The sequence below is a fragment of the Oxyura jamaicensis genome, chromosome 2 (assembly GCF_011077185.1).
Source record: "Oxyura jamaicensis isolate SHBP4307 breed ruddy duck chromosome 2, BPBGC_Ojam_1.0, whole genome shotgun sequence".
In the NCBI taxonomy this organism is placed as follows: domain Eukaryota; kingdom Metazoa; phylum Chordata; class Aves; order Anseriformes; family Anatidae; genus Oxyura; species Oxyura jamaicensis.
Window position 1 is genome coordinate 64802209 of NC_048894.1, and position 23524 is coordinate 64825732.

At 41.2% G+C, this 23524-nt stretch overlaps 2 protein-coding genes across 11 annotated transcripts in view; both read right to left on the bottom strand.

Annotated features, from left to right (window-relative positions):
* Positions 1-375: 375 nt before the first annotated feature.
* Positions 376-6908, bottom strand: EIF1B (eukaryotic translation initiation factor 1B). Its single transcript, XM_035316304.1, has 4 exons — positions 6752-6908; positions 4849-5012; positions 4062-4163; positions 376-3466 (listed from the first exon to the last, which is right to left on the bottom strand). The coding sequence occupies exons 1-4, from the start codon at positions 6780-6782 to the stop codon at positions 3422-3424; spliced, it is 342 nt and encodes a 113-aa protein (XP_035172195.1). The 5' UTR covers positions 6783-6908; the 3' UTR covers positions 376-3421.
* Positions 6909-18756: 11848 nt separating this feature from the next.
* Positions 18757-23524, bottom strand: part of MYRIP (myosin VIIA and Rab interacting protein) — a 253560-nt gene continuing 248792 nt past the window's right edge. For 7 of the 10 annotated variants that reach the window (XM_035316294.1, XM_035316302.1, XM_035316297.1 and 4 more), the window contains 2 exons: positions 23048-23166; positions 19334-22395 (listed from right to left, as the gene is read on the bottom strand). In XM_035316294.1, coding sequence (XP_035172185.1) covers positions 22363-22395; positions 23048-23166 — 152 coding nt within the window. In that variant the 3' untranslated portion in view covers positions 19334-22362. Of the gene's footprint in view, positions 22396-23047; positions 23167-23524 lie in introns of all 10 variants that reach the window. The other 3 variants (XM_035316300.1, XM_035316296.1, XM_035316293.1) reach the window with 2 other exon arrangements.

A 23524-nucleotide genomic window follows, 5' to 3' on the forward strand; every position in this document is an offset into this window, starting at 1 on the left:
GGAAGGTTTGTGAATACATTATGCATCTTTAGGGCAACTGCAAGCTGATAACAGAATAGGATAAATGCAGAACTTATTTTTTTAATATTTAAAACTTAAGCTTCAACAAGGGTTCATGATTTCAAGTTTTATAATGGGCTTAGATAAATTTAGAATCAAGCTCTCAAGAAAGTTTAATTATGGCTTTTAAAGATACACAAACAGGAATGGCAATGTTAGTGGTCATTCAGTCCAGAAGAATGTAAGCTAATAAAACAGATTTAAGACAAACTTAAGTCCTAGTAAGTTTTTCCACTCTTCTCCCCTGCCCAGACCCTGCCTCCTACCCCCTGCCCCCAGGGGTTCTCCAGAGTAAAATGCTTTTTGTTTAGGCTGTGCAAAGAATGTGCCAAATTTGACAGACCACGGGTGAAGGTCAAGTGTCTGATATTTACACAAGTAGAAAGTTTACATACTTTAACCACCACATCTCATCCTCTACAAGTACTGACTGCTGCCAGTTTGAGAAGCAATTGTCTCATTGCTCACAGCTGCATTAAATAGGCTTTAACAGACAATTCAAACAAGTGATGCAACAGCTTACTCCAGTTCATTAGCTGAAAGCCAGCTGCAATAGCCTAACATACCTATGTGTATCAAGGCTATGAATTTGAAACAACAGTCCATACACCCAACCAGAGCTGGTGATTATGCCTAAATATCACTCAGGAGGCAGGGCTGGAGATTTGGTGTACATATGCCAACAAAAAGAAACAACCACTTTGGCATCCAAGCTTGCACACTCTCAATCCTTATCACTGGGTTTTAGAAGTATTTTCTATTACTAGCTCCCTTTTCTTGTCTCAGCTACTATGGGTGACATCCTATCTTATTTTCTGACTTACTTTGAAATATTTGGAAAGATTGAGAAACTGCCTTCACTGTGGAAACAGTCTTGTATAATTCTTTTCTAAAGTCTCAAGTGCTCCAGCATTCTTGAAACATGGGCCTGTACTTCAAGTAAGCTGAGCTCTGAGACATAATTTTTAGTATTACACAATAGAATATGAAATTGCAGAGGCCTTTCCTCTGTAAAATGCAGAGATTTGTAGCTAACCTTGAGCCCAATCTCATCAAGACACTATTCTTACTTAAAAAACATGCAAGAAGTTTCTTTCCCCCTCTAAAAGATGGAGTTCTGTTCGCTGTCACAAATCCCATCTATTTAAACTCAAAATGTACTGCTTGTTTTCTCAATTTTGACCTTCAAAGGTCAAAGCACAAAACTCTACCACTACAGCATAAAAATCAAGCTCCCTATCAACTTGAGATTCCTCCTGTCAGAAAGGACTTTCAAAAAAGGGAAAGTTTTTTTTTTCTTATTTCAAGTAGAATGACTACAGAGAAATGCCTCAAGCTTTGGTAGTGAAAGTTAACGGAACATCATCTGAAATGAAGACTGACTCAGTAATATGAGAGACTTGTAAATCATTTGTTATCTCTAGCTCAAAAACCCACTAGAAGTATTCATATAGTTCCACTGAAATAGAAGACAGTACTGCCTTTTTTTTGTTGTTGTTATTGGGCAGAAGAACAAGCTTTAAGTGTCTTTCTGGTATTTGATAAAATGGAGGTCATTATGTGCTACATATCCCCAAAGGATTAATCATTTTAATACTCATGAATCAGGACTAGGCAAACCTGTGGTACAATGACTTTATTCCACTAAAGTGTTAAGACTAGCATAAAATTTAGTCTTTGGATTTTAGTTGTGTGTGCTGACATTTTCTGAAACAGTACAAACTATAACACCAGGAAAGAATTGTGGAGAGACGCGACACTGGATTCTGACAAGTAGAATTACCTAGACAAGAGAGTACAAAGTTGTCATATGAATGCTCTATAATGCTTCCTTAATTGTTGTTAGTGACATAAAGGTTCCTATCTAAATTAATCTAAATGAATTCAAATGAGTTAGAATTTAGCATTTGTCTAGAAAGTCAAGTCTCTGAACGTGAAAGAGTATGGATAGAGGTGGTAAAAACTAATGTTTTGTACATTTCTTGACTACTTAGGTAGTCAAATTTTTTCCTGAATAAGCTGCTGATAAGTCTCAGTAGTAAAGATACCTTTCTTACAAGGAATACATGACATAAGGCTTTTTTTAAAAAAAAAAAACAAAAAACAACTCTCCACTGTTCTTACAGCTTGCCAGCTCAGTTCAGTTTCAGTTGTTTCAGAGAAGATTTCCATGTCTACCTCACAAAGAATAAAGTAGCCTCATGTTTGACCAGGTTAAATCACTTCATTCTGTTAATAGTCTTATCTTGCAAGCAGAATACCAAACACTGACAGCTAACTAAAATTAGATGAGGAGCTTGGTAATAAAAAGCTATAACAACTTCAAATAACACCAAATTAATTAATTGCTAGAAAAGTAGCCCAAATCATCTTTCTGTAGTAACACCCAAACCCCACAGCAGTAAACCTCCATGTTAACCATTAATCACAGTAACGCTTTTCAAAAAAGTTTAGTGTAGAGCCTGTTCCTTCCTTTACTTCTGCAGCTAACACTACCAGCTAACTAAAGTACTCTGCTTGCCAACATTAAATGCTCAGTCATTGCAGAATCCAACTCAAGATCCTTTCCCTTCACTCACTAGGGGAAGAGATACAAAATTCTATGTACTTCCTTCAAATCTTTTGGCAGTAGTATCTAAGACCTAGATGTTTAACATCTCTCAATAACAGCAGCTTTAAGTATTTCAGCTTATGTTAGTCCTATTATACTTAACACTACTACTACACAATGACTGGAGTAAATTTTGGAGAGAAGGTTCAGTTACTCAGCAAACAATGTCCTACCACACTGCTACCAAGATATGCCTACACAAGAGACTTAAAGCTCTTATCTTACCACTATAGCATAAGATCACATCAAGCTCATCTATTAATTAGCTAATAGTTCATCACATAGATTTGTCAATTTATTCAATAAGCAGTGAGATGTACTTGCCACAAAACAGTTTTAGCCATTCTGTAGCAAGGCTACTATACTCGTTTAAACCATAAGCTAAAGCATTTAAAGATATTCCAGAAAATACATGAATAAACTTTTATTTTTTAAGCAACACATACTATTTTAAGACAACCCACACAGATAAGTCAGATGAAGAAGAGTAAAACTGAACAATCATCACTAAAACATTTCCATTGGAAATGTGCTGAAGTTCACAATTGTCTAAATTACCACCTTACTGAAGTTTTCTTATGTGATTCCAGTCTACACGCCACACATTTCACACAGTCATGCAAATCTGAACCAGATTTTAAACATTCAGGTAATAGGGAAGTCCATTCACTGCAAAGATTCATTTTTCACAGAAGAACCAGGCTAGGTAAGACCAAATACTGCAGGATTCTTCATGAGAGTACAGGTATTTTAGAAACCATGAACTTTCAGTTGTTCTTCCTTGACAATGCCAATCTAAAGGAGAAAAGCAACATATTTCAGTAAAGCTTACATGTTTATAGAGTGTTGTGATATCAAATTACCACAATCTTGTACTTTGATCAAAGAAACTGAAATACAGTATATCCTCAAGAAAGCAGCGTTCCGTTTCCAGAACATTTGTGGGTCACGCAGAAGAATTTACTATTCAAAAGAGAAAATCCTATCAGATACTGCATTTGTTCTGTAGTCCTAACAATTAGTCTTTGGCAGTTTAGAAACTCTCCACTGTGATTCACACCAGTAAATGAGTGGTGATAGCCTCTTTCCTCTATAGTAGTTTGAGTCTCAAAATTACTGTTTGCAAACACTTCATTTTACAAATAAAGAACCTGAATTGTACTTCGAGAAAGCAAGTGGTAATGTTGCAGCAGGGTACACTCTAAGGCACTTTGATTCTTATTGGAGCTTTACTCTCATCCTGCAAGTCCTGCAAGTGTCAACTTACTTTTTGGCTGCAAGCATAAAGGAAGATTGGATATCTGCTTAATTAACATCAGTGGTCACCTGTTACACTATTGCTTCCAGACAGATTCAGAATATTGCAAGATGTTTATCTTTAGTCTCTCACCTCCAAAAGGAATTGGCAAATGTTCTTCCTCTGGTCACCTTGAAGCTGGATAACTTCACCGTATTCAGGATGTTCAATCACAGTACCATTACAAGCAAATTTCTAGAAAGAGACATTCAAATTCTAAGACGCTGAATGTACATTATGATTTTGCTTAGAAAGTCTTTTCTGCTTTTCTTTTTCTGAATCTTGTCACAGGAGCTGCTTACTAGATTCTGATGTCAAGCAAGGCAAAGGCGTGATCTAGCTGACACTAGTTTTGGGAGTAAATGGAGTTGGTTAGCTTACACAGACTAACCAAGCTGCTGATTGTAAATTCAAGCAAGGATAGTATGAGCCACCATGGAGGAGGAACTAGCCAATGCTTATTACAAGAATGAAAAGCAAAGGCTTAAGATACAGTCTTTTAACTCTGCATTACTCTAAAATAAAGTATTTCCATCCTAGCACAAGGATGACCTCTACTTCAACAGTAACCCAACAATGAAAGAAGCAGGAATGCAAGAATAGTTCTACTTCAAACTGATCTTATTCTTCACATCAACATCCAGAATATTTCTCACTTAACTCTTTATAGGATAGAAATGTTTAGCTTTTTAGCACAAAGCAATGCCACTGGACACTAAGAGGAGTTTTGAGAAAGAACGGGAAAGGGAGCAACCTGAATATGGAAGCAATGTGCACGGGCAAGAATGAGATAAAACAACTGTTCTGTTACTTAGCATTAATAGCTGTCATACTCCTTTACATAGTACCTTTATTCTTGAAATCAAATCAAGAACTTCACCTTTTTGAAGGCTTTCACAAGTTTCTTCTTGTCGTAGTCATCTGCAATTCCCTGAACAGTTGTTAACGTCTTTCTTCCGTTTCGCTGCTGAATCCTTATATGAATGTAATCCTCAGTCCCTGCTGGGAGTAAGTTGTCACCCTTTGTTGCATCAGCAAAGGGGTCTGCAAGAAGAAAAAGATTCATGTAATTCCCATGCAAGAAAAACTCGAGCTCAAAAACTATCAGACAAGTTCTTCACCTCCAAAAGGTTGGTCTTTAAGGGTTAACTTTGCTATTTTCTCCCATTTTAAAACACATTCTACTTTCTTCTACATCCATATTATGCCTTACCTCACTCACCACTAATTCACAGCCTACTAACTCACCACAATGCTCTCATGCATCTAGCTTCTTTAATACCTTCCTGAACATGAACAATTTCCAGCTACAGTATTAATTGACTGCACTATTTCTTGTAAGCCATGAATGAATCATGAAGTTCTGAACCTGAAAAATGGTTTCTAAAGAACCTTAAGTGCACATAAGATTTTAGACAGCCATATACTTTTTAAGTGAAATACAGTTTGCAGGGAGAGGTCATATCTTTTATCAGATAACTGATTTAGAAAAGTAAAAAAAACTCTTGCAAACATACTCCTGTACAAGTTCAGAAGTCTTACATTGACAGCTACCAGACTACCAGCTTTTTAAGCAAACAATGTAATGTGTAACTCATCACCTAAACAAAACACAGCAACAGACATTAACAGATGACTGCAGCTGTTTCTAAACCAGCACTGGTCAGTCAGTCAGTAGTTTTAGGCCAGAATTGTAACACAGTTCACTTCTATTTCAACTACAGAAACGTCCATTCTCAAACAGTTCCTAGCTTAATTATGTCTAACATTTAAAACTGGAAGGCATTGAAGAAGAAAGGTTTCCAGGTTATACTTCTTGTTCTCTGTTCTCCGCAAAAGCTTCTTTAATACTGACTCTATCCTACCTGATAGCCCTACAAGGTTCCTAATCAGTAGCTCCTCCAAATAAATCTTGAAGCATGAAGCTTTTTTTTGTTTTGTTTTTATTAACATACCAAGTAATTTTTGCATACTAGTCAGAACCATATTGAAGAGCCTCATCTACAGGAAACACAGGTTCAACATTTGTGCAAGCTACAACTTCCCGAACTTCCATTGGAAACACAAATCCAAGAATACCAATTAACTTTGGCCATCTACTTAAAACAAACATACCAAAAGAATGAAACTTCAGCAGAAAAAGGAATGGAATTAATATTTCAAAGAAAAAGGGAACCTTGACACAAAGGTGGCTTGACAGTTTAGGATTAGGTTGGAGATGAGACAACACTGTAGGCGTTAACACTGGATAACTGAACAGAAATCCTGTGGGCTAAACTCCCAAATGATGATTTACATAACCTCCTAATGTCTCCTATGTGCACAAGGCCAGAGTTAAAACTAACACCAAGAGCTTGACAACATTATCTTACAAAGTATTTTTTGCTTGCTTCTGTTGTCTATAGATAAAGAAGCTGGAGAACCACAGCCCAGTAAGGTAAACTTCCATGCTAATACAAGAGAAATAACCTACCACCCATACAGTTCAATCTATACAAACAGTATCATAGGTAGGGCATGTATCAGGTTTTGTGGCATTAGCAAGGAAAAGGCAGTCTTGCAGCAAAGCAAGGCACTTTTTTAATTGGAGCAGAGATAGTAAGCAGAAAATTCCCTTCCCTGACACCATACCCGGCCTCCCTCTGCCCAACTAGGCTTTAAGACCTTGGGGGCTGCAAGCACCAGCAAGCCCGGCTCGGGGTGCCCCCAAGCACCCAGGCAAGCGACAGGCCGGCGACACACGAGACAGGGGGCAAGAGCGGGGCGGCGGCGGCTCCCCTTACCGAAGGGCTGGAGGTTCTGGATAGAGGACATGCGATTCTGCGGCGGGAGACTGGCGCAGCGGGGAAAAGGCCGCGGCTGGCTCCGCTCCAGTCACGGCTCCGGCTTCGCAGTGCCGCCGTAGATGGGGAGCGGGGAGGGGTAACGAGTCTGCGATGGAGGCGGCGGGGGGAAGGACTAAATGCGAGAGCTAGGAGGAGAGGAGCAGTGAGTGCCGCCTGCCCCCGGCACACCGCCCCCACAGCACTACCAATAGGCAGCAGCCGCCCCGTTTCCCCCTAAAATGGCAGTGCGCCCCGCTGCTCCCGGTACTTGATGGCCCCCGCGCTGCGCCATGGGAAAGAGAATCCCCCCGCGCTCCGCGGCTGGAGAGCACGCAGTGCTGCGGGGGGGCGAAGGACTACAGTGCCCAGAGTGCACCGCGCCGAAGTGGCTGAGGGCGAAGGTGGCGGCTGAGGAGCTGCACCAGTGTTGGGGCTTGTGTTCACAGCTCAGTACGTTCCCGAGGAGGCCAAGGGCACCTGGAAATAACTGGCCTGGACGCCCACTTCCCCACAGTATAAGCTCCTAGTCACAGAAGCCTCTCATTATTGAGGCTGACTAACTTTTGGGGTGCCCCCGTGGGGTTCCCTTTGCTGTCTGGGTGCCTCTGGTTTGGATGCTGCTGTTTCTTGGGTCTCCCTCTGTGTTTCCAAGTTGGGCTGACCTTCCAAGCTGTCCTGGAATTGGTGTGTTTTTTTCTTTCACCTTACCATTCCCCATTCAGACAATTTGGGAATAAAACCTCTTCTTCAGGCATACCTTCCTGCCCAAAAAGATGTTTCAATGCCAGGGCTGTGTGGGGGGAGATGGTCAGCTCCACACAAACCACCTGCGTTTGCTCACGTGCTCCTTCCCTTGTTGGGGCTGCAGTGGTAAAGTTGCATTTAAAACTCTGCCTTGAAAAGATGTGCTTGCATTACAAAGCTTGCCAGTTCTCAGGAGGTGATTAATAGCTTTGCAGATGTACAATAACCTAGTTGCATTGGCATGCCTGCCAGGACCGATATTTCTTACTCCCTCCCTCCCTCCCTCCCTTCTTTCCTTCCCTCCGTCCCTCCCTCCCTCCCTGCAAAATGCAGGGAGGATTTCCTCTTTCCCCTGGGGGAAGGGGAAGCAGGGTGATTTGTCATGGAACAAACCCTCTACCTACCTTGTGCTGCCATCACTGAGGCCTTTCACTGCAATGTGGCTCGCAGAGAAGTGTTGTCTACGTCTTACCCAGGTGGCTGCAAAGGGCATTATGGGGACAGCAATGGGGGGATGGGGAGATGCTACTTTCAAGGCTTGTGGTGCCTGCTTCAGTCACAGAGGCATGCTACAAATTCTAACAGCGTCTGTGGATTGAGGATGCCAAGCTAGACACAGAGAGACCTGCTGGGCAGATTGACCAAGCCTGAGCTGCCCAGCTGCTAACAAGTTGTTCCAGTAAGCCTGTGATAACTGGAAGAACTGTGCAAAGCTGGCACTGTGGTGGTGGTAAGCACTTGGATATCCAGTCCAACTTGTTAGAGAGCTGGCTTATACGCAATTCCGTTTAGCTTCAGGTACACATTTAGATTTTGAGATACACATGCTTTTGTTTGAAACTAGTGGAGGTTCGTTTGTTCCTCTGTGATGAGCTAGAGGCTAATTTATGTCTTAACCACTAGATGGTCCTGTTTCTCAAAGAAAAAAAAACGCTCCAAAATAAAGCCAATCTTGCCTTTCCTCTAAACCCGAATAATGTTAATAGAGAAGAGCTTCAGTGTAAATCCAGATATAATTAATGGTCACACTGATTTAAAGAATGAAGTCAAAATTTCTTCTTAGTGATGAAGTATTCTGTATTGACAGCACTGGATGCACTGGGGGATCTCTCCGCCTAACATGCATACCCGAAGTGACAAACTATCTCACATTTATACAGCAGAACAATGAATATTCAATTAACACCTATACATATTCATTACCTAAACACACCTACTCTCAGTTCGTATGCTAATTAGCTTATCAGTCCTTAACTCTTGCACAGTATTCTCTGGTGGTCGTCCAGGTGGTCGTCGGGATTAAGTAAGATGTCTTCATCAGAGTTAAACTTTTCACCTTATCTTCTTGCGCATGCTCTCTGAGCCCTTGGTCTCAGTCCAATCCATAAAGTTAGTTTGTTTCGGTTCCCAGGGTCCGAGGGCCCCCTGTTATCTAGGCACTTTGCAATTGTGACCTTCTTTTAGCCCTCGTCCTTTCTCCCTATGATAAATCTGTGCTGGCAGCTTTTAGTCATCCTCCTTACTCCTCATCTGTGCATTCTCTCATGCTGTATTTGCATGTACATTTTGTATTTTCCCAGCGCAGCACAATCACAGTACATCGCAAATGTAACATTCTATTTTCCAAGCACAGCACATGTTAAGCCATGAGTGTTGCCTACACATTTATTCTTAATCAGTCGGTCTCTAATTTCTAATCCCATGTTTCAACACCTTGTTGCTTGACTTGACATGGTTTTCAGAATAGATTGAATACATCTTTCCATGAATCCTCCAAACTCAGTTAGTGCAATTGGGCCTCTTCTCAATCACTGATAAAATATTTCCTGGTTAGTCAGGTAAGAATTTCCAGCTCCAGACAGCACAAATCTCAAATCTCTCCCTCTCATTCAAAGATAAGCAAAATCAGAATGGCCATATTTTATTACTTCATTTCAAACATAGAAGTCATTTTCTACCTCAGTATGAAGGCTGGGCAGTTTCATGGCTTATGTAGAAGTTCAACACTGTGGTATTTTCAAACTATTCTCATGCTGGCATGTGAAACAATAAGAGCGGTGTGCTGGAAAATGAAAAAAAAATAAAAAAATGTGTTTCTCTATCCAACTGCATTAAATGCCTTTGCTTTGGTGGTTTTCATGTTTAGTTTGTGTGCATGTGCCCAACTTCTCAGTAAACAAAAAAAGAAGAAGGTAGTAATACCTCTGCCCCTTCGCTGCATGCCAAGCTGTCCTCCAGATGATCTTCCCAGTCCATGCTTTCATCACCTCCTTTCCCTTGATCATTCTTTCCCAGCTCCTCCTAATTATGAATGTCTTTTGCATTTCTGTGCTGTCTTGCTTTCCTGAGCCAAAGCATAAGTCTTGCTATGAACAGTATATCTGAATAAAATAAGATCTCAGCTTCCTGAAAAGACTCTGGGAAGTCAGGATAATTTATGTGAAGCTCCTCAGTGCTATACATAGCACAAAGATAATTTGGTTATGGCCTGCTGGAAAGAGATGACAACTTATAGTCGATGAAGATGGAGTAAAATAGTACTTTGGTAAGCGAAATGCCTGATGAGGCTCATTTAAATAGACTGTCTCACAGCTGACTAGTCTTCATTGCCCAGAACATTTTACAGTAACCTTTCATGATGGCAGAATGACCAAAAGCAAAAATGAAAAAACAAGTGCTTGAAACTGGCAAGTGGTGCATCCAGAACAGAGGCATGGTTTTTATCCTTCTTGTAGCAGGGAGAGAGCTGTGAAATCCCTGGCACATTATATGGATATTGAGAATTAACATGGGTTCAAGAGGCAATTCTGAAAGATAAAGTAATCCATTAAGGGCTACCTGCTACAAAAACATATTAGGCTTGGGAAGTTTCTGAATCACAAATCTCTGGGGCATTGGAGGGTGTTCTTGCGGAAACATTAAAATAAACTGCCTTGTTTGCAGTCTTCCCTAGATGTTCTCTGTGGGCCACCATCAAAAGCCAGGTACTGCAGCAGATGAAATTTGGCCTGAGTGAAAGCAGCTGGCCATATTAGAGCATTTTAAATGCTGGCTCTCCTAATAATGATTTTTCTTTGTATGGCATATTATTTTTCAGGCATCATTTACCCATAAGCATATCATGTTTACATGAAGATATTACACGATTTTATTTTACATGGTCATGTAGGCATCAATCAGTAAAAATTATTTGTGTTATTGAAAGTCTCACATCACAATGGTAGCAAAACTAGAAAGAGTAAAAGGGATGAGTTTGCCTTTTACTTCTGTGTTGTGGTTTAACCCAGCTGGCAGCTAAACACCACATAGCCGTTCATTCAACCTCCCCCCTCCCTCTCTGGGAGGGGGGAGAGAAATGGGAAAGTGAAGCCTGTGAGTTGAGATAAAGACAGTTTATTAAGACAAGAAAATAACAATAACGACAATAATAATAATGTGTACAAAACAAGTGATGCACAATGCAATTGCTCACCATCCACTGACCAATGCCCAGCCTATCCCCAAGCAGCTGCCCCCCCCACCCCAGCTAGCCATCCCTATATATTGTTTAACATGACATCAGATGGTATGGAATATCCCTTTGGCTAGTTTGGGTCAGCTGTTCTAGGTCTGTCCCCTCCCAGCTCTTGCTGCACCCCTAGCCTGCCTGCTGGCAGGACAGAGTGAGGAGCTGAAAAGTCCTTGGCTTGGTGTAAGCACTGCTCTGCAACAATTAAAACATCAGCATGTTATCAGCACTCTTCTTATTCTAAATCCCAAACATAGCACCCTACCAGCTACTAGGAGGAAAATTAACTCTGTCCTAACTGAAACCAGGACATCTGTTTTAAGATGATATGATCACTTAGCAAAACAAGAACAGATGCTACACATCCTGAAGAGAAAAAACTCTCACTCCAGCAATTGCCCACTAGAGATCAAGAAAGGATACCTACATTTTCTGATCCAAATAAACTTGTAGAGTCATAAGGGAAAAGAGCTACGATACAAAACAATGAATGGTTTTCCTTATGAGGATAACCCCTCCATGCATGCACACAAAATCAGCACAATGGAAGCACAGCTATGGACTGGTTCTTGGATGCAGATTGATTTTTTAAGTAGCGAGTGTTTGCAAGGTTCAAAGGGAACATGCTAAAAGGAGGTTGCTGAAGAAATAATGTATATTGATTGTGTTAGCTGTAGAAAGACCTCTTGTGCTGTCATGGACTTGAAGTGCTCTTCATATGTTGCTATTGTGATCCTAAGTGGTCTGAGTAAACTCTTGAAAACTTGGATAAGGGAGACACTTCTTTTAGCTGTTACTAAGTAGAATTTGGAGAAAAGTATTTCTTAGGCTTCTTCACTGTGTGTGTTCATACATATGGCTGTAGAGAAAACTACTACACATAAGGGAGAAATTTATTTTAACTCCCATATTAGTGATCACCCCCTCCCCTGGCTGGTGGTGGTGAGGTCACCTTGATGCCTTGATACTGAGTAAGATCAGGGCAAAACAGAATTTCAGTCATGCTTTCTTGTACAAGTACCTCACAAATTACACTCTCTCCTCCCCCCAGATAAATAAAAAATAAAAAATCACTCATTTCGTTTGGGAGATGGTTGCAGTGAAAAAGTGTCATTTATACTTTGAGGTTTCCTCAGCTGGAGGTGTCTTTGTAGGAAAACTAAATGACAGATCTGCTATTGAACTCCCACTTTGTTCTGTTGGCATTGTAGTATCTCCTACTTGGTCTCAACTTATGGACTGAGTCTCAGGGCCAAGTCTTTTAAGCACAGGTTTACAAACTGTTTCTTCAGGTGTTCATTCTCACTAGGAGCTGAGCACGACCCTGAATCTGCAACAGAGCCCGCAGTCTCCAGACAGCCCCCATGGCCCTTCACATTTCAGCCTCTCCACATAGTTGCAACAGAGGAATGAAACACCTGCCAGGGTGAATGCTGATCCTCTGCAAAACCTCACAGTAGATGCAGTCATAACTGTTAAAGCTGCAGGATCTGTAACAGTGAGAACTGTGCTGACACATTAGTCAAGAGACAGAGGTAAAAATAGCCATGTGGAAGAGATGGCTACTGTAGACATGCAGTATTGCTTTAGATCTTAGTCTCGTGCTGATGAAACTTTTCTCTGCCACAACTCTCATAAGCATGTGCTTGGGCACACTGCTGAGCCTGATGGGGTTTGATCAGTTGCTTGGGTGGATCAGTTGCTTGGGTGCTTTGTTGCTGAAGGGCCTCACGTGTGCACAGAGGTGAGCTGGCCCCAGCTGCGGGTCAGGATGAGAGCTGTGAGCTCACATGAAAAGGGGAGGTGGGACAGCAGCCAGAGGAGCATGGGCAGGGAGCCGGGCTCTGCCCTGCGCTGAGCATGGCAGCCAGAACTGCCCCAGCCTGCCTGTGGCCCCCTGCCCTCCACTCTTGTCTTGGTGTGCTGGGGGGCCTCAGTGAGGTCTCCTGCCAGGCCCCCACCTCCCCGTAGCGCCGCTCTCGGCTCTTGCTCCCTGCCCTGATCAATAGCTTTCTAAGGGAGCCTCACTTCTCTTCCCCTCCCTTTGTGAATTTAAATTTTGCTCACTAGCACTGCTGACGTCCTCCTGGCCCACCTCTTGACTCCCCCCGCCTTCAAGCCCACTTCTCTGCACTATAAAAGCCATGAGCCCCCAGCAGCCACCCTGCTTCTGCTTAGAGCAGCGGCTACCTGAGGAACTGCCTTGGTGCAAACAGGTGAGTGACATCTAACTGCTTTGGCACTTGTCCTGGCTCTTTCCTGCTGGATTTCCTTGTTTTAATTTTAATTTTAATTTTTATTTTTTTTTTTTTCTTCTCTACATTAATGTACATAGCTGTGCTCTGTGCTCAGTCCCATGTACTTTTTCCCAGTTTTGGCAGTGAAGGAGGCAGTGCCGAGGAAACCTGTGGGCAGTTTCATGCCTCTGCAGGGAGAGCACAGAGTGGAGCCTGCAGCACAGTGGTGATGCGAACCTGATCCCAGGCCTGGAGTCACCCTCGGTTTGAGCTCTTGTGGAGGTTTCCAACACTGCTTTCAAAAATGAAAGCCAGTTTGATTTGCACAGGAAAAGGGTAACACAGTTGATGGTCTTGAGTAAGATGCTATTTTAGGGTTTAGAGAGTTAATAGCACCTTGCCTTCTGAGGATATCCATTGTATAGGTTTAGACCAGATGGACCTGTAACAGAACTCAAGTTCAGTGTGCTTTGAGGCCGTGTGCCCAGAGGGAGGGCCAGGCTGCCTCCCACTTCTTGTGAGGGGCATATCCACAGCAAGTTGTGATGCTGACAGGACCAGAGGTGCTGGAGATACTTGCTGTACTCCAAGGCTGCTGGAAAGCAACATTTCTTTGATATCCTCAGCTGGGAATAGCATGGTCAGAGCTGACAAACAGGACCTAGGTACAATGACTTCCTTAATGGCTTAGCTGGAAATACAAATAAGTTGCTTCACTGTAACTTTGCTGGTTACTTAAAGCTGTAACTTTCTCTGATGTTGATTGAAGTTACCTGACTGCTGTCACAGATATTGCTCAGCCAAAGTTTAAAGGCTCTTTCTGCACAGGGACCAAGCAGAACCAGCAAGCTGACTGAGTTGGCATTGGTGCTAACTTCATGCTACACTCCACGAACAAAATTGTTCCTGAACCTTTTAATTGTGTCAAGTTTTGTTGAAACTGGTAAATTTTTAAAACTTTTTTGATGATACTTTAATGGTTGGAAAGGGAGAGCAGGCAAAAAGACTACATGAGGTCTTAGTTTTTCCATTTTCTCTTTGGAAGAAGGCTGGTGGGCTGTGGGCTCAGGCAGGTCTGGATCTGAGGAGATCACAGACTATCTCCCAGCCCTGTTGCTTCTCAGGGCCAATGCAAAAGCCTGTGAGCAGGTAACCAGAGTTTTGTACTTCTCCTTCATGCCTAGTGACAGGGTGGAGCTGGAGCTGGAGATGCTCAGTATCATTAGGGGTCAAGTTTGTGGCAGCACCTGTGCCTATGTTTCTCCCCATACAAGCAGGGGTAGGACAATTAGGAGGACAAATAGGGAGGATCAGAGGTACCGAGTCCCCTGATTATGGCATGGCATGTTACTTAGTGAAGAGCAGTGAGCACCATGTGCTTCACTGAAATCCCAGCTAGGTCAAGGAGCTGAACAAAAAGTTTGATAAACAACAGCACTCTAGGAAGTGGCCTGAATGGCTGATTTAGACACAGGACCCCCGATGGAGACTGAAACACAGCATTGCTTAGGAAATTTTTGTCTTTTATTACCAATGAGCTCACCATGAGGTCTTCCACTCAGTTCCCAGAAAAGCTAGACACAAAACCATACAGCAAGTGAGCTGGAAATCCTGTCAAAAAAGCAAAAAAAAAAAAAAAAAAAAAAAAAAAAAAAAAAAAAAAAAACAAAAACCAAAAAAAAAAAAAAAAAAAAAAAAAAAAACAGAGCCTGGGATCCTTTACCTCCTGTATGCTGTTTGCTTGACTAGGCACGGCACAGTCCTTCTCTCTTGGGGATTTCTCATCTGGTTGCATCTGGATGCATTGACAGGACTGGGACATCTAACAGTGGAAACCATAACTGGAAATCATACTTTTACATGCTGTCTGTGAAAGGATGAGCTGACAGGGGAGGATCATTCCCTTTCAGTAAATCTTTCTAATGCACTTAGTTTTAAAGAGATTGTGTAAATTGAAAATGTTAAATATATTTCACAAATGTGGAAAGGATGATAGAGATAATGGCTAAAACACACTTTGATGGCCAATGCCCGTGACCATACAGAGGGGCACACAGAAAGTCAGCAAACAGCAACCTCAGGGCCAGGATTCAAGTGTCATGTAAAGCTGTGCCATAGGTTTTTATGGATAATGGGGGAAAAGCTCAAGTTGCAAAACTTACCTCAATAGATGTTTTGCTGTACAGCCTTTGCCTTTAAACAGAAATACCCAGGATGTTCCCAGTGTCTGGGTTTCAGAGGACTCAGTAATGAAATGGCTCTGATAGGAACATACTGTTACAATTGACACCTTCCTTCACCTTGAGGGCTTTCACTCATATGTGTTCCCTATGCCCATTTTTCTCCTCACAGCCTTCCTACCACCACTCCACCATGTGGCATCTGATCTCGTGGACACCACGTGCCCAGTGGTCACCAAAGCACTTAGATTTGGTCACTGTCTACATGTTGGTGCTCTTGGTATCTCTCAGCTTTGCTTCAGGACAGAGCAGGCCATTTAAACATCAGATAGACAACAGAAGTAAGTATGAGCCTCACCTGACATAATGTGGTGGACCCCTGTATGATGATCTCGTGGCCTCTGGTGCATCAAGGGATCAAGGTCACACTGTCAGGCAAAGATCAGCAGCAAATCCACGTGGGTGTTTCCATGATAAAATGGATGGATAAAGGGTGGTGTGGAATCCTGTTCTTCAATTTACATTAACTTAATTTGCCAAGGAAAATTCTGTAATTTTTTATAAATACCAGAGGAGACACCAATTTACAAAAGACTGACAAAGAAAATGCAAGGCAGTACACATTGACTATTCAAGCATCTAATTTTCAGCTATGTTCTGTAGATCTGTGGCAGTTCGTTGCTACTTCTAAGGAGTAACAAAGCAGCATGTGCCAGTAGCTTAAATTTGCTTTGCAAGGATCTTCATTTTTTTAATTTCATTTTCAATTACAAGTTGTCTGAAACTCAAAATACAGGTGGTTGAGGCATAATCATTCAGATATACTGTGAGGAACGGAGCTTGCCCAGATGAAGGATAGTTCTGAATGTCCTAAGGAAATGCTAACACAATATTTTTGAGAGAATCTGGATCATGATATCTCACCTTCCCTCCAAGGAGCAATGGGTGATGATAGAATGTGGAGTGGGAGAGAGTTGGGTGTGGGGAGTAAGGCATGTGGGTTCTCAGTGGCACATCTTTCCCCTTTCAAAGGCAATTAGAGATGTGGGGAGCCTTGGTTTAGGTACTTGAGTGAAAAATATGAAATGGCTTAGGTTTTGGTGAGAAGCGGGAACACTTACAGGGTGTATGGAGAAATTTACAACTGAAGTGGATTTTTTTTTTTTTTTTTCCGTTCAAGCGAGGATATACACAGGGTAAAATCCTGCTGCCTTGCCTGAGACTTGTGAGAATTGGATACTGTATGACGCACTTAAATTGAGATCTGTTTCCTATTCCTGACATCCCACTGGCTTTGGAATGATTTGGCTTTCCTTGGGGAAGCTTCACCTTGGCATATTTTCCCTGCCACTATATCTTAGTCTTCTAATACAACTATACCCTCTCCACACCTGCTGTAGAATTACACCAGGCTATAAAATAAGCCAACTATGAGTGTATTTCATATTCATTAAAAGGAAAAAAAAAATCATCCAATAAAACAATTGAAGGAGAATTAGGTTTGTATGTGTACCTCTAGCACAGGAATCCTACCTGCAATCCAATGGAGTTGTTAGCCTTTAGAGATGGTACATAGAGCAGAAATGAATGCTGCAAAGTAGGACCTTCAGGATTTTGGGCACCTCAGAGGGGACAGTTTAAAAGTGGCAGACCAGGGAACTGCTGTGGTCTTCCTGGATGTAGGCTGCTTTGTAACCTCTTCCAGAATTGCAGGTTATGTAGACCAGACAGATGAAAATTAGTGTTGCATCTGAATGTTCTTTCTTTAGATTCAACATATGGCAAGCGACTCTCACAGGCACCAGAAAATTGTGTCTGGCTGCAGCCTTTCCCCTTGGCTTTTCTCCTGGGCTACTAATAAACTGTTTAACGCCCTTGAGGTGTTCAGGAAGTGCTGCCTTTACATATAGCAGTAGATGCTTCACCCAGTGCTTTGAATTCCAGGTCCTGAGATTGATCCTTTTTGGTACGTGGGACGTGGCGTTCGCCCCATTGGTCGGTTTGGGAAGAGGCAGCTGAGAAGCAGTCATGGCAGCGTGAGGCCTGTGAACAGGCACCTGGATTTCATCTTGAACGCCTTGTGGGAACAAAAAGTGTTGGATGCAGACGACAGTGACTGGTGAAGTCTGTGTCCTGAGGTGGTGACCTAACTTCTGCTCTGTTAATTGCCCCTCCGTTGCACATCAGACCTCTAGATCTGCTTTTGTCTAGCAATCCCATGCTTCTCCTCTCTCTGCTCCTTGTGCAAATTCCTTCAAAAAGAAACACATTTGGGGTGCAGGTAAAAGACAATGTTTTGACACTAGCACTGAGTGCAAACATAGCTTTTAAAAGGGCTTCTTCCCTCCTACATCCTCACCAGTCCCTTTCCTGAGCTGTAATGATGCCATGTGCTGTAACGTTAGGTTTAACCAAAAAACAAACAGCTTCTGTGCTGGGATTTAAACTCTGCAGTGTTAAGCATATCATGAAACCTTCCTGTCACATTTCACAGTCAATGGCTATTGGTATGTAAAAATAAAAAGCAATAGTTGGAAGAAAGAAAAAAGACTCACTAATTTTTAATGTACCTGCATTAATGGCATGAAATGCTGGTGCTCTGTGTGTAGATGTTATAGAGATTGTTAACATCCACTTCCAGGAATGCAGCCCTAAGCAACCCATTGGCCTTTTATGGTCAATATCCCATGTTTCTGGAGAGATACATTAATGAACAAAAAGGAGCTTCTGTCAAAGATAAGTATTTTGCCCTGCTGAAGGTCAGAAAATGAGGAAAAAAAATGGCTAATTAAACTCTTCAGTGTCATTTTGTGCTTACTGCGTGTAATTGTGTACCATTATCCAAAATGGTTAAGGGCCTAAACTATCTGATACCCTTTAAAACAATGTTGCTGTTTTTAAGTACACTACCTGAAGCCACTCTTGGAGGATCACAAGCAATGTACAAACTGCCACATTAGTCCACATCAATAAGCCTTGGGTTGTGGCTTAACAGTCATATTTGCCACAGTAATTAACTTTGTTATACTCATTTTATAAGAAGTGTTATTTGCAATATGTTTAATCTTGATTGATTGCTACCACCAGCAGGAATATTCAAATGCAATTTAATCTATGGCTTATATCCAAAAAAAAGATAGCTTACAATTTAGCTAATAAATGATGGTTAAATCCAGGCCATGAATCATAATGCAAATTGCAAATTAGAATGAACTTGCATTTCTAGTTGTGCTTTGCTACAACTACTACTAAAATTTGCTAGTGGTTGATTTAATTTTAACAGATAATTCAACCTTTTTTTTTTTTTCTGTTTGTGAGTGGTCTGTCAACAAGGAGTGGATTTTTATATAATAAGGTAGTTATTGCTATTTATAATACAACATATCTGCTTACTCAAAGTGTTACTTAAAAAACATTTGTTTAAATGAACACCCTCATGATGTAGTAACTAAGCTGATAAAAAATATATATATTGATTATCATTTGTCTTATGAGGCTCTGAAAATACCAGACAAAGATTATTGGCAGGACTGTTGCTCAGTTTATCCTTTGGTAGTAATCCCAGTGAGAGTTACAGAAATTTTTCTTGCTTGAGATCATATTTCACCCCACATGCATGACAGTTTGGAGAAGACACCATCAAATATTCTTAGCAGGATCCCTCTTGCACCAACCCAGCCAAAAACAACCTGAACCAAGTGTGTTAATGCATATTCCTCCTCTCAACTGAACAAGGTGACTCTGGAGTTGCCCATCTCCTGTTTAACAGAGAATGGATGGTTTGTGATGTGGCAGTACCTGAAGAGCTGCATGCAGCAGCATGGTCAGCATGTTTCTTGACCAAAAGGGCACATAAATCCACACCACAGAGGAAAACGTCTGTGTTTTCTTTATGAATTAAGTCCTTGAAAAAGGCATTCTTTTCATAAATTGCTTTTACTCTTTTATATAATTTTCTTGACAATAATTCTTGGTGAGTATGCTGATAACAACAACAAGGCAAGCTTTATATTCACTCAGACTTAATCAAATAGATCATATAGTCTTCATTTTACCTGTTAAAATATTTTCATTTATAAAAAATAATCTAAATATAAATATTAACACTAAAAATTGAAATAACTCGATGACAAAATAATTCTTTGTGTGCTATAACATGTTTTTATGATTTTTTTAAACAGTAAATTATATCTTTGCACATATTTGGCACAATAAACGTTTGTAAAAATTCAAATGCCTTATAGCAGGTAGGATTTTTTTTCTTTTTCTCTTTTTTCTTTTTGCAATGCCTACACAGTACACATTTTTCTGTCAAAGAAGACTGAATATTTTAACATTGTAACATGATAATAGTTGTTTTTCATGCCTCTTAAGGAAAATAACCTATTCCAAACTTTATTGGCTTATTTATATCACACTAACAGAACAAAAGCCAAAGAGTTATTCTATTAAAATTAGTAATTTCTGCATTGATATTACATACACAACATTAGTTATTATTAGATGAATATGTAGACCAACCACCATTAATGACATTTCATAACACACATACCTGCATAAACCAGAACCTGGGAATGTGTTGTATACATACATGAGAACAGTCAAGGGAGGAGGAGGAGACTGAATAAAAGAAAATTCCTAAGCGTCCTACTCTGTTTAATCTCCTTTACTGGATTGCATATATAAATAAAATCTATCTTTTATATATATATTTATATATTAAACAGAGCGGGCCAAATTCTGCCCTCACATCTGTGCAAACCAGTTCCAGAGAACTAGTATTGTGTGAGAGTAAGAGAAGGCATAATTTCACCCAGAATAAACATATCGAGTCAGACCTTTGGCAGATGGAAATTCATCAAAGAGATAGAGTGACATTTGTGTCTTCTAGGTGAGAAAATGGCTGTATATATTCTGACAGTTCCTTACCTACAGCTGGACATAAGTATGCTGACAAACTTGGCTTCAAATATAGGTGACAGATTTGTAACTGGAACTGTTTTCCCAACCATCCCATCCTGCCATCTTTTACCAACCCCACCTGATCCCCAAACCCCAATGTAGTCAAGAGATTTGCCAAGTTTTGCTCATACTTGCCCAAGCACAAGCATGTCATGGCCCAGTGTCCCAGGGGACCATGTTCCTGCCAGCTAGCAAGTAACATGTGGGTGCTCTGCTAGCTGGGAACCCGGGGAAAGAAGCAGCTCTCCTCCTCTCCTAGTACCCGCTGCTCTTGAGAAAGCACACTGCCAGCTCTGAAAATCAGGTTACTGTCTTCTGAGTGGACTGAAAATTTGGAACAAACTGTTTGAGACCAGTCTGATTTTTTTTTTCAGTGTTTCCTGTCTTGAGCTTTCTGTATGCTTTAACAGCAATTTAAAATAAAAGCCATGAAGTCAGCCAGGTGCAACCCCAGAGCCCACTAACTAGTACCAGCAAAAGATAGAGACATCTCACTGAAGAGAGGTGTTCTCTGGCCCAATACTCCTTAGCGCTGACGGGGAACTTACCAGCTCATGCCCTCCTTCACAGCATGATTTCACGTCAGTCCAGAATGCATTTGGCTACTTGCACTGCATTTGATGTAGAATATCACAATCACCTCCTCTAAAAACCTCCTTTGTATTCCCCAGAGCAAAAGGTACCACAAATTGGCAAGGCCCTCCCCCCAAAGGGCCAGAGGAACACTCTGTAAATGGCATCTTCACTCCTGGGCATTTGATCAAGGGCCTTCCAGGGTTTGGCTCCCCTTTTAAGGGTCTCAGGAAATGAAAGAAATTTCACTGTCCACAATCTGATTCAGAGTGGTCCAATGGTAGTGGGGTGCACATGGCACCAGTGACAAGCCCCAGCTACTCCATGATGGCTACAGACAAGTAAAGGAAAAGACTTCTAGGCTACATTTGTCCCCTCCTCAGAAAAGCAAGTGGCCAAAGGGAATCTCTTATAATTTGTAGCCACCCTGCAGCCATCAGCCAGTCAGCAGAGATCTCATCCACAATGCTTTTACTTTCTTTTTGCAGTCTTAAAGATTTGGTCAGAATTTATTCTCAACTACAGCGTGGTTAGACGCCATCAAGGGGACAATGATACCAAGAAGGAGACAGACAAATTTGTTCGTTTCACAACGGTGTTCAGATGCATCCAAATGCTGGGATTGTAACTCAACATACATCTGGTCCACATGTGCTGTTAACCACCAATTCATGGCTCAGCAAGACATCCACATTCCCCCCTGCCACCAACTGCAAAATACCTAGCTCTGGAGCTAGAAAATTTAACTCTGCCAAATGTATTTTCAGAGAACAGAGAAGTCTTTGCATATCAAATCTCCTCCTACCAACCTTGTATAAACTTCCACTGTCTCCTGGAGAGCAGAGCTAGGTACATAGATTCTCCACTCCCACCAAGTAGCTGAAAAGCAGCATACACTGCACAGAGTTGTTCTTATTGCTCAACAAGACAGATGCCTACATGAATATTAAGAGGCCAGAAAATGTGGATCACAGGTCTGCTTTGTTCATTCTTTTTGAATGAAATATTGGCCTATAATTATGATTGACTGAGTGTACAAAAACATACTGTAGTTTAAAGATAACATATTTTAGTACAATCTATGGGGAGAAAAAGTGCATCTTAAAATGTGGAGCCTTGCTTTTGAAACTCAGCATCCTTTCTAGAGTCTTGTGAGAACTTTAAGGCAGAGTTTCCTTTAGCAGACCACAATGCTGAAGACTTGGACAGCTTTCTCAGTGAGGTATCCAAACGAAGCCCTATAACTGAGGCATTGTGGGTTCTTGAGGGTCCATTTTCAGCTGGACATACACAATGGCTGTTAAGTAAAGGCACTCTAGTGTACAGCCTTAGGCAGTGTGTTATTGGCAGTAGAGAAGTGTAAGTTTAGTACATCACAGCTGATCCTATAGCAGGTTCCTAGAACAGAGAGGGACAGGAAAGAAAGAAACATGAGTGAAACACAAAACAAGGTTGCTGAAGAGAGCCAGATCCTTCCCTTTTTCACCTCCCCACCTGTTTTACACATATCTAGTGGTAGACCACTTAGTCATCTTTTCTTCTTATGCATCTACAGCTACTCTAGAAGAAATGATTGACAGTTGTACAGTGAAACCTACTTATTCAAATCCTGCTGGGTCAACGTGCAGTGTGTCTACTCCTTAAATTTCACTTATTCTAGCTTTGAACTTTTCTCAAAAATCACTAAGATTCGAGGTGACCTGCAGAATTATGCTGTGACATTGGTACTGGGAGGGTCTGAACTGCAGGTCCACTAATTTATTTCTTAATTTTAAATAAGGGTAGCACATTCCTGTAGACCTGGCAGCTGTGATACATTCCTACAAGCTAACATTCTGGAGCACACAGCTGCTACATGCCGCTATAGTCAGACAGCTTCCAGGACACTGGACACATTTGTTCAGAGTTACCTCAGCAGTCTATTCTTTTTCCTCTGCCTATTAAGAGAAATTTTGTGAAGATGCTGAAACATATCTGCATACACTGATACCTCCATATTTCTACTTACTGCTTTTAATAGCATTTTTGAAAATATTTATTTTGATTTTACCATTAAGTCCTTGGCAGTACTTTTCCTCTCTTTAGTTCTTTGCGTTAGAGAGCCTTGAAGCATGAAGTTTCTATTAAATGTTCTGATAGTGGTAATTGGAGAACCATCTATTTTTTCACCTGCGAAAAATACAAAAAATGAGATTTTTCACCTAACAGACTGAAGCGAATATAATACTCTTCAAGAGTCACAGCTTCTAGAGAGAAAAAACTTCCCCTCAGACATATAAGACAAGTACAATTTAAGTTACATGAAAAACAGCAGGCTGTGCACCTCCAAGTTTACTAAAGTTTGAGGTCATGTTAATAATTAAAATTACACAAGAGTAAAACAAGATGAAACAGGCCCCAGAATTGTCACAGATAATGCACTGCAGGTTTAAGAAAGAAGAGAAGAGAGAAGAGAGAAGAGAGAAGAGAGAAGAGAGAAGAGAGAAGAGAGAAGAGAGAAGAGAGAAGAGAGAAGAGAGAAGAGAGA

Coding starts and splice junctions, on each gene's coding strand:
- EIF1B (XM_035316304.1), bottom strand. CDS start 6,782: ATGTCCTCTATCCAGAACCTCCAGCCCTTCG. Junction 4,164..4,848: donor TTGTGAAAGCCTTCAAAAAG/GTGAAGTTCTTG, acceptor GTCTCTTTCTAG/AAATTTGCTTGTAATGGTAC. Junction 3,467..4,061: donor TTTGCCAATTCCTTTTGGAG/GTGAGAGACTAA, acceptor TTTCTCCTTTAG/ATTGGCATTGTCAAGGAAGA.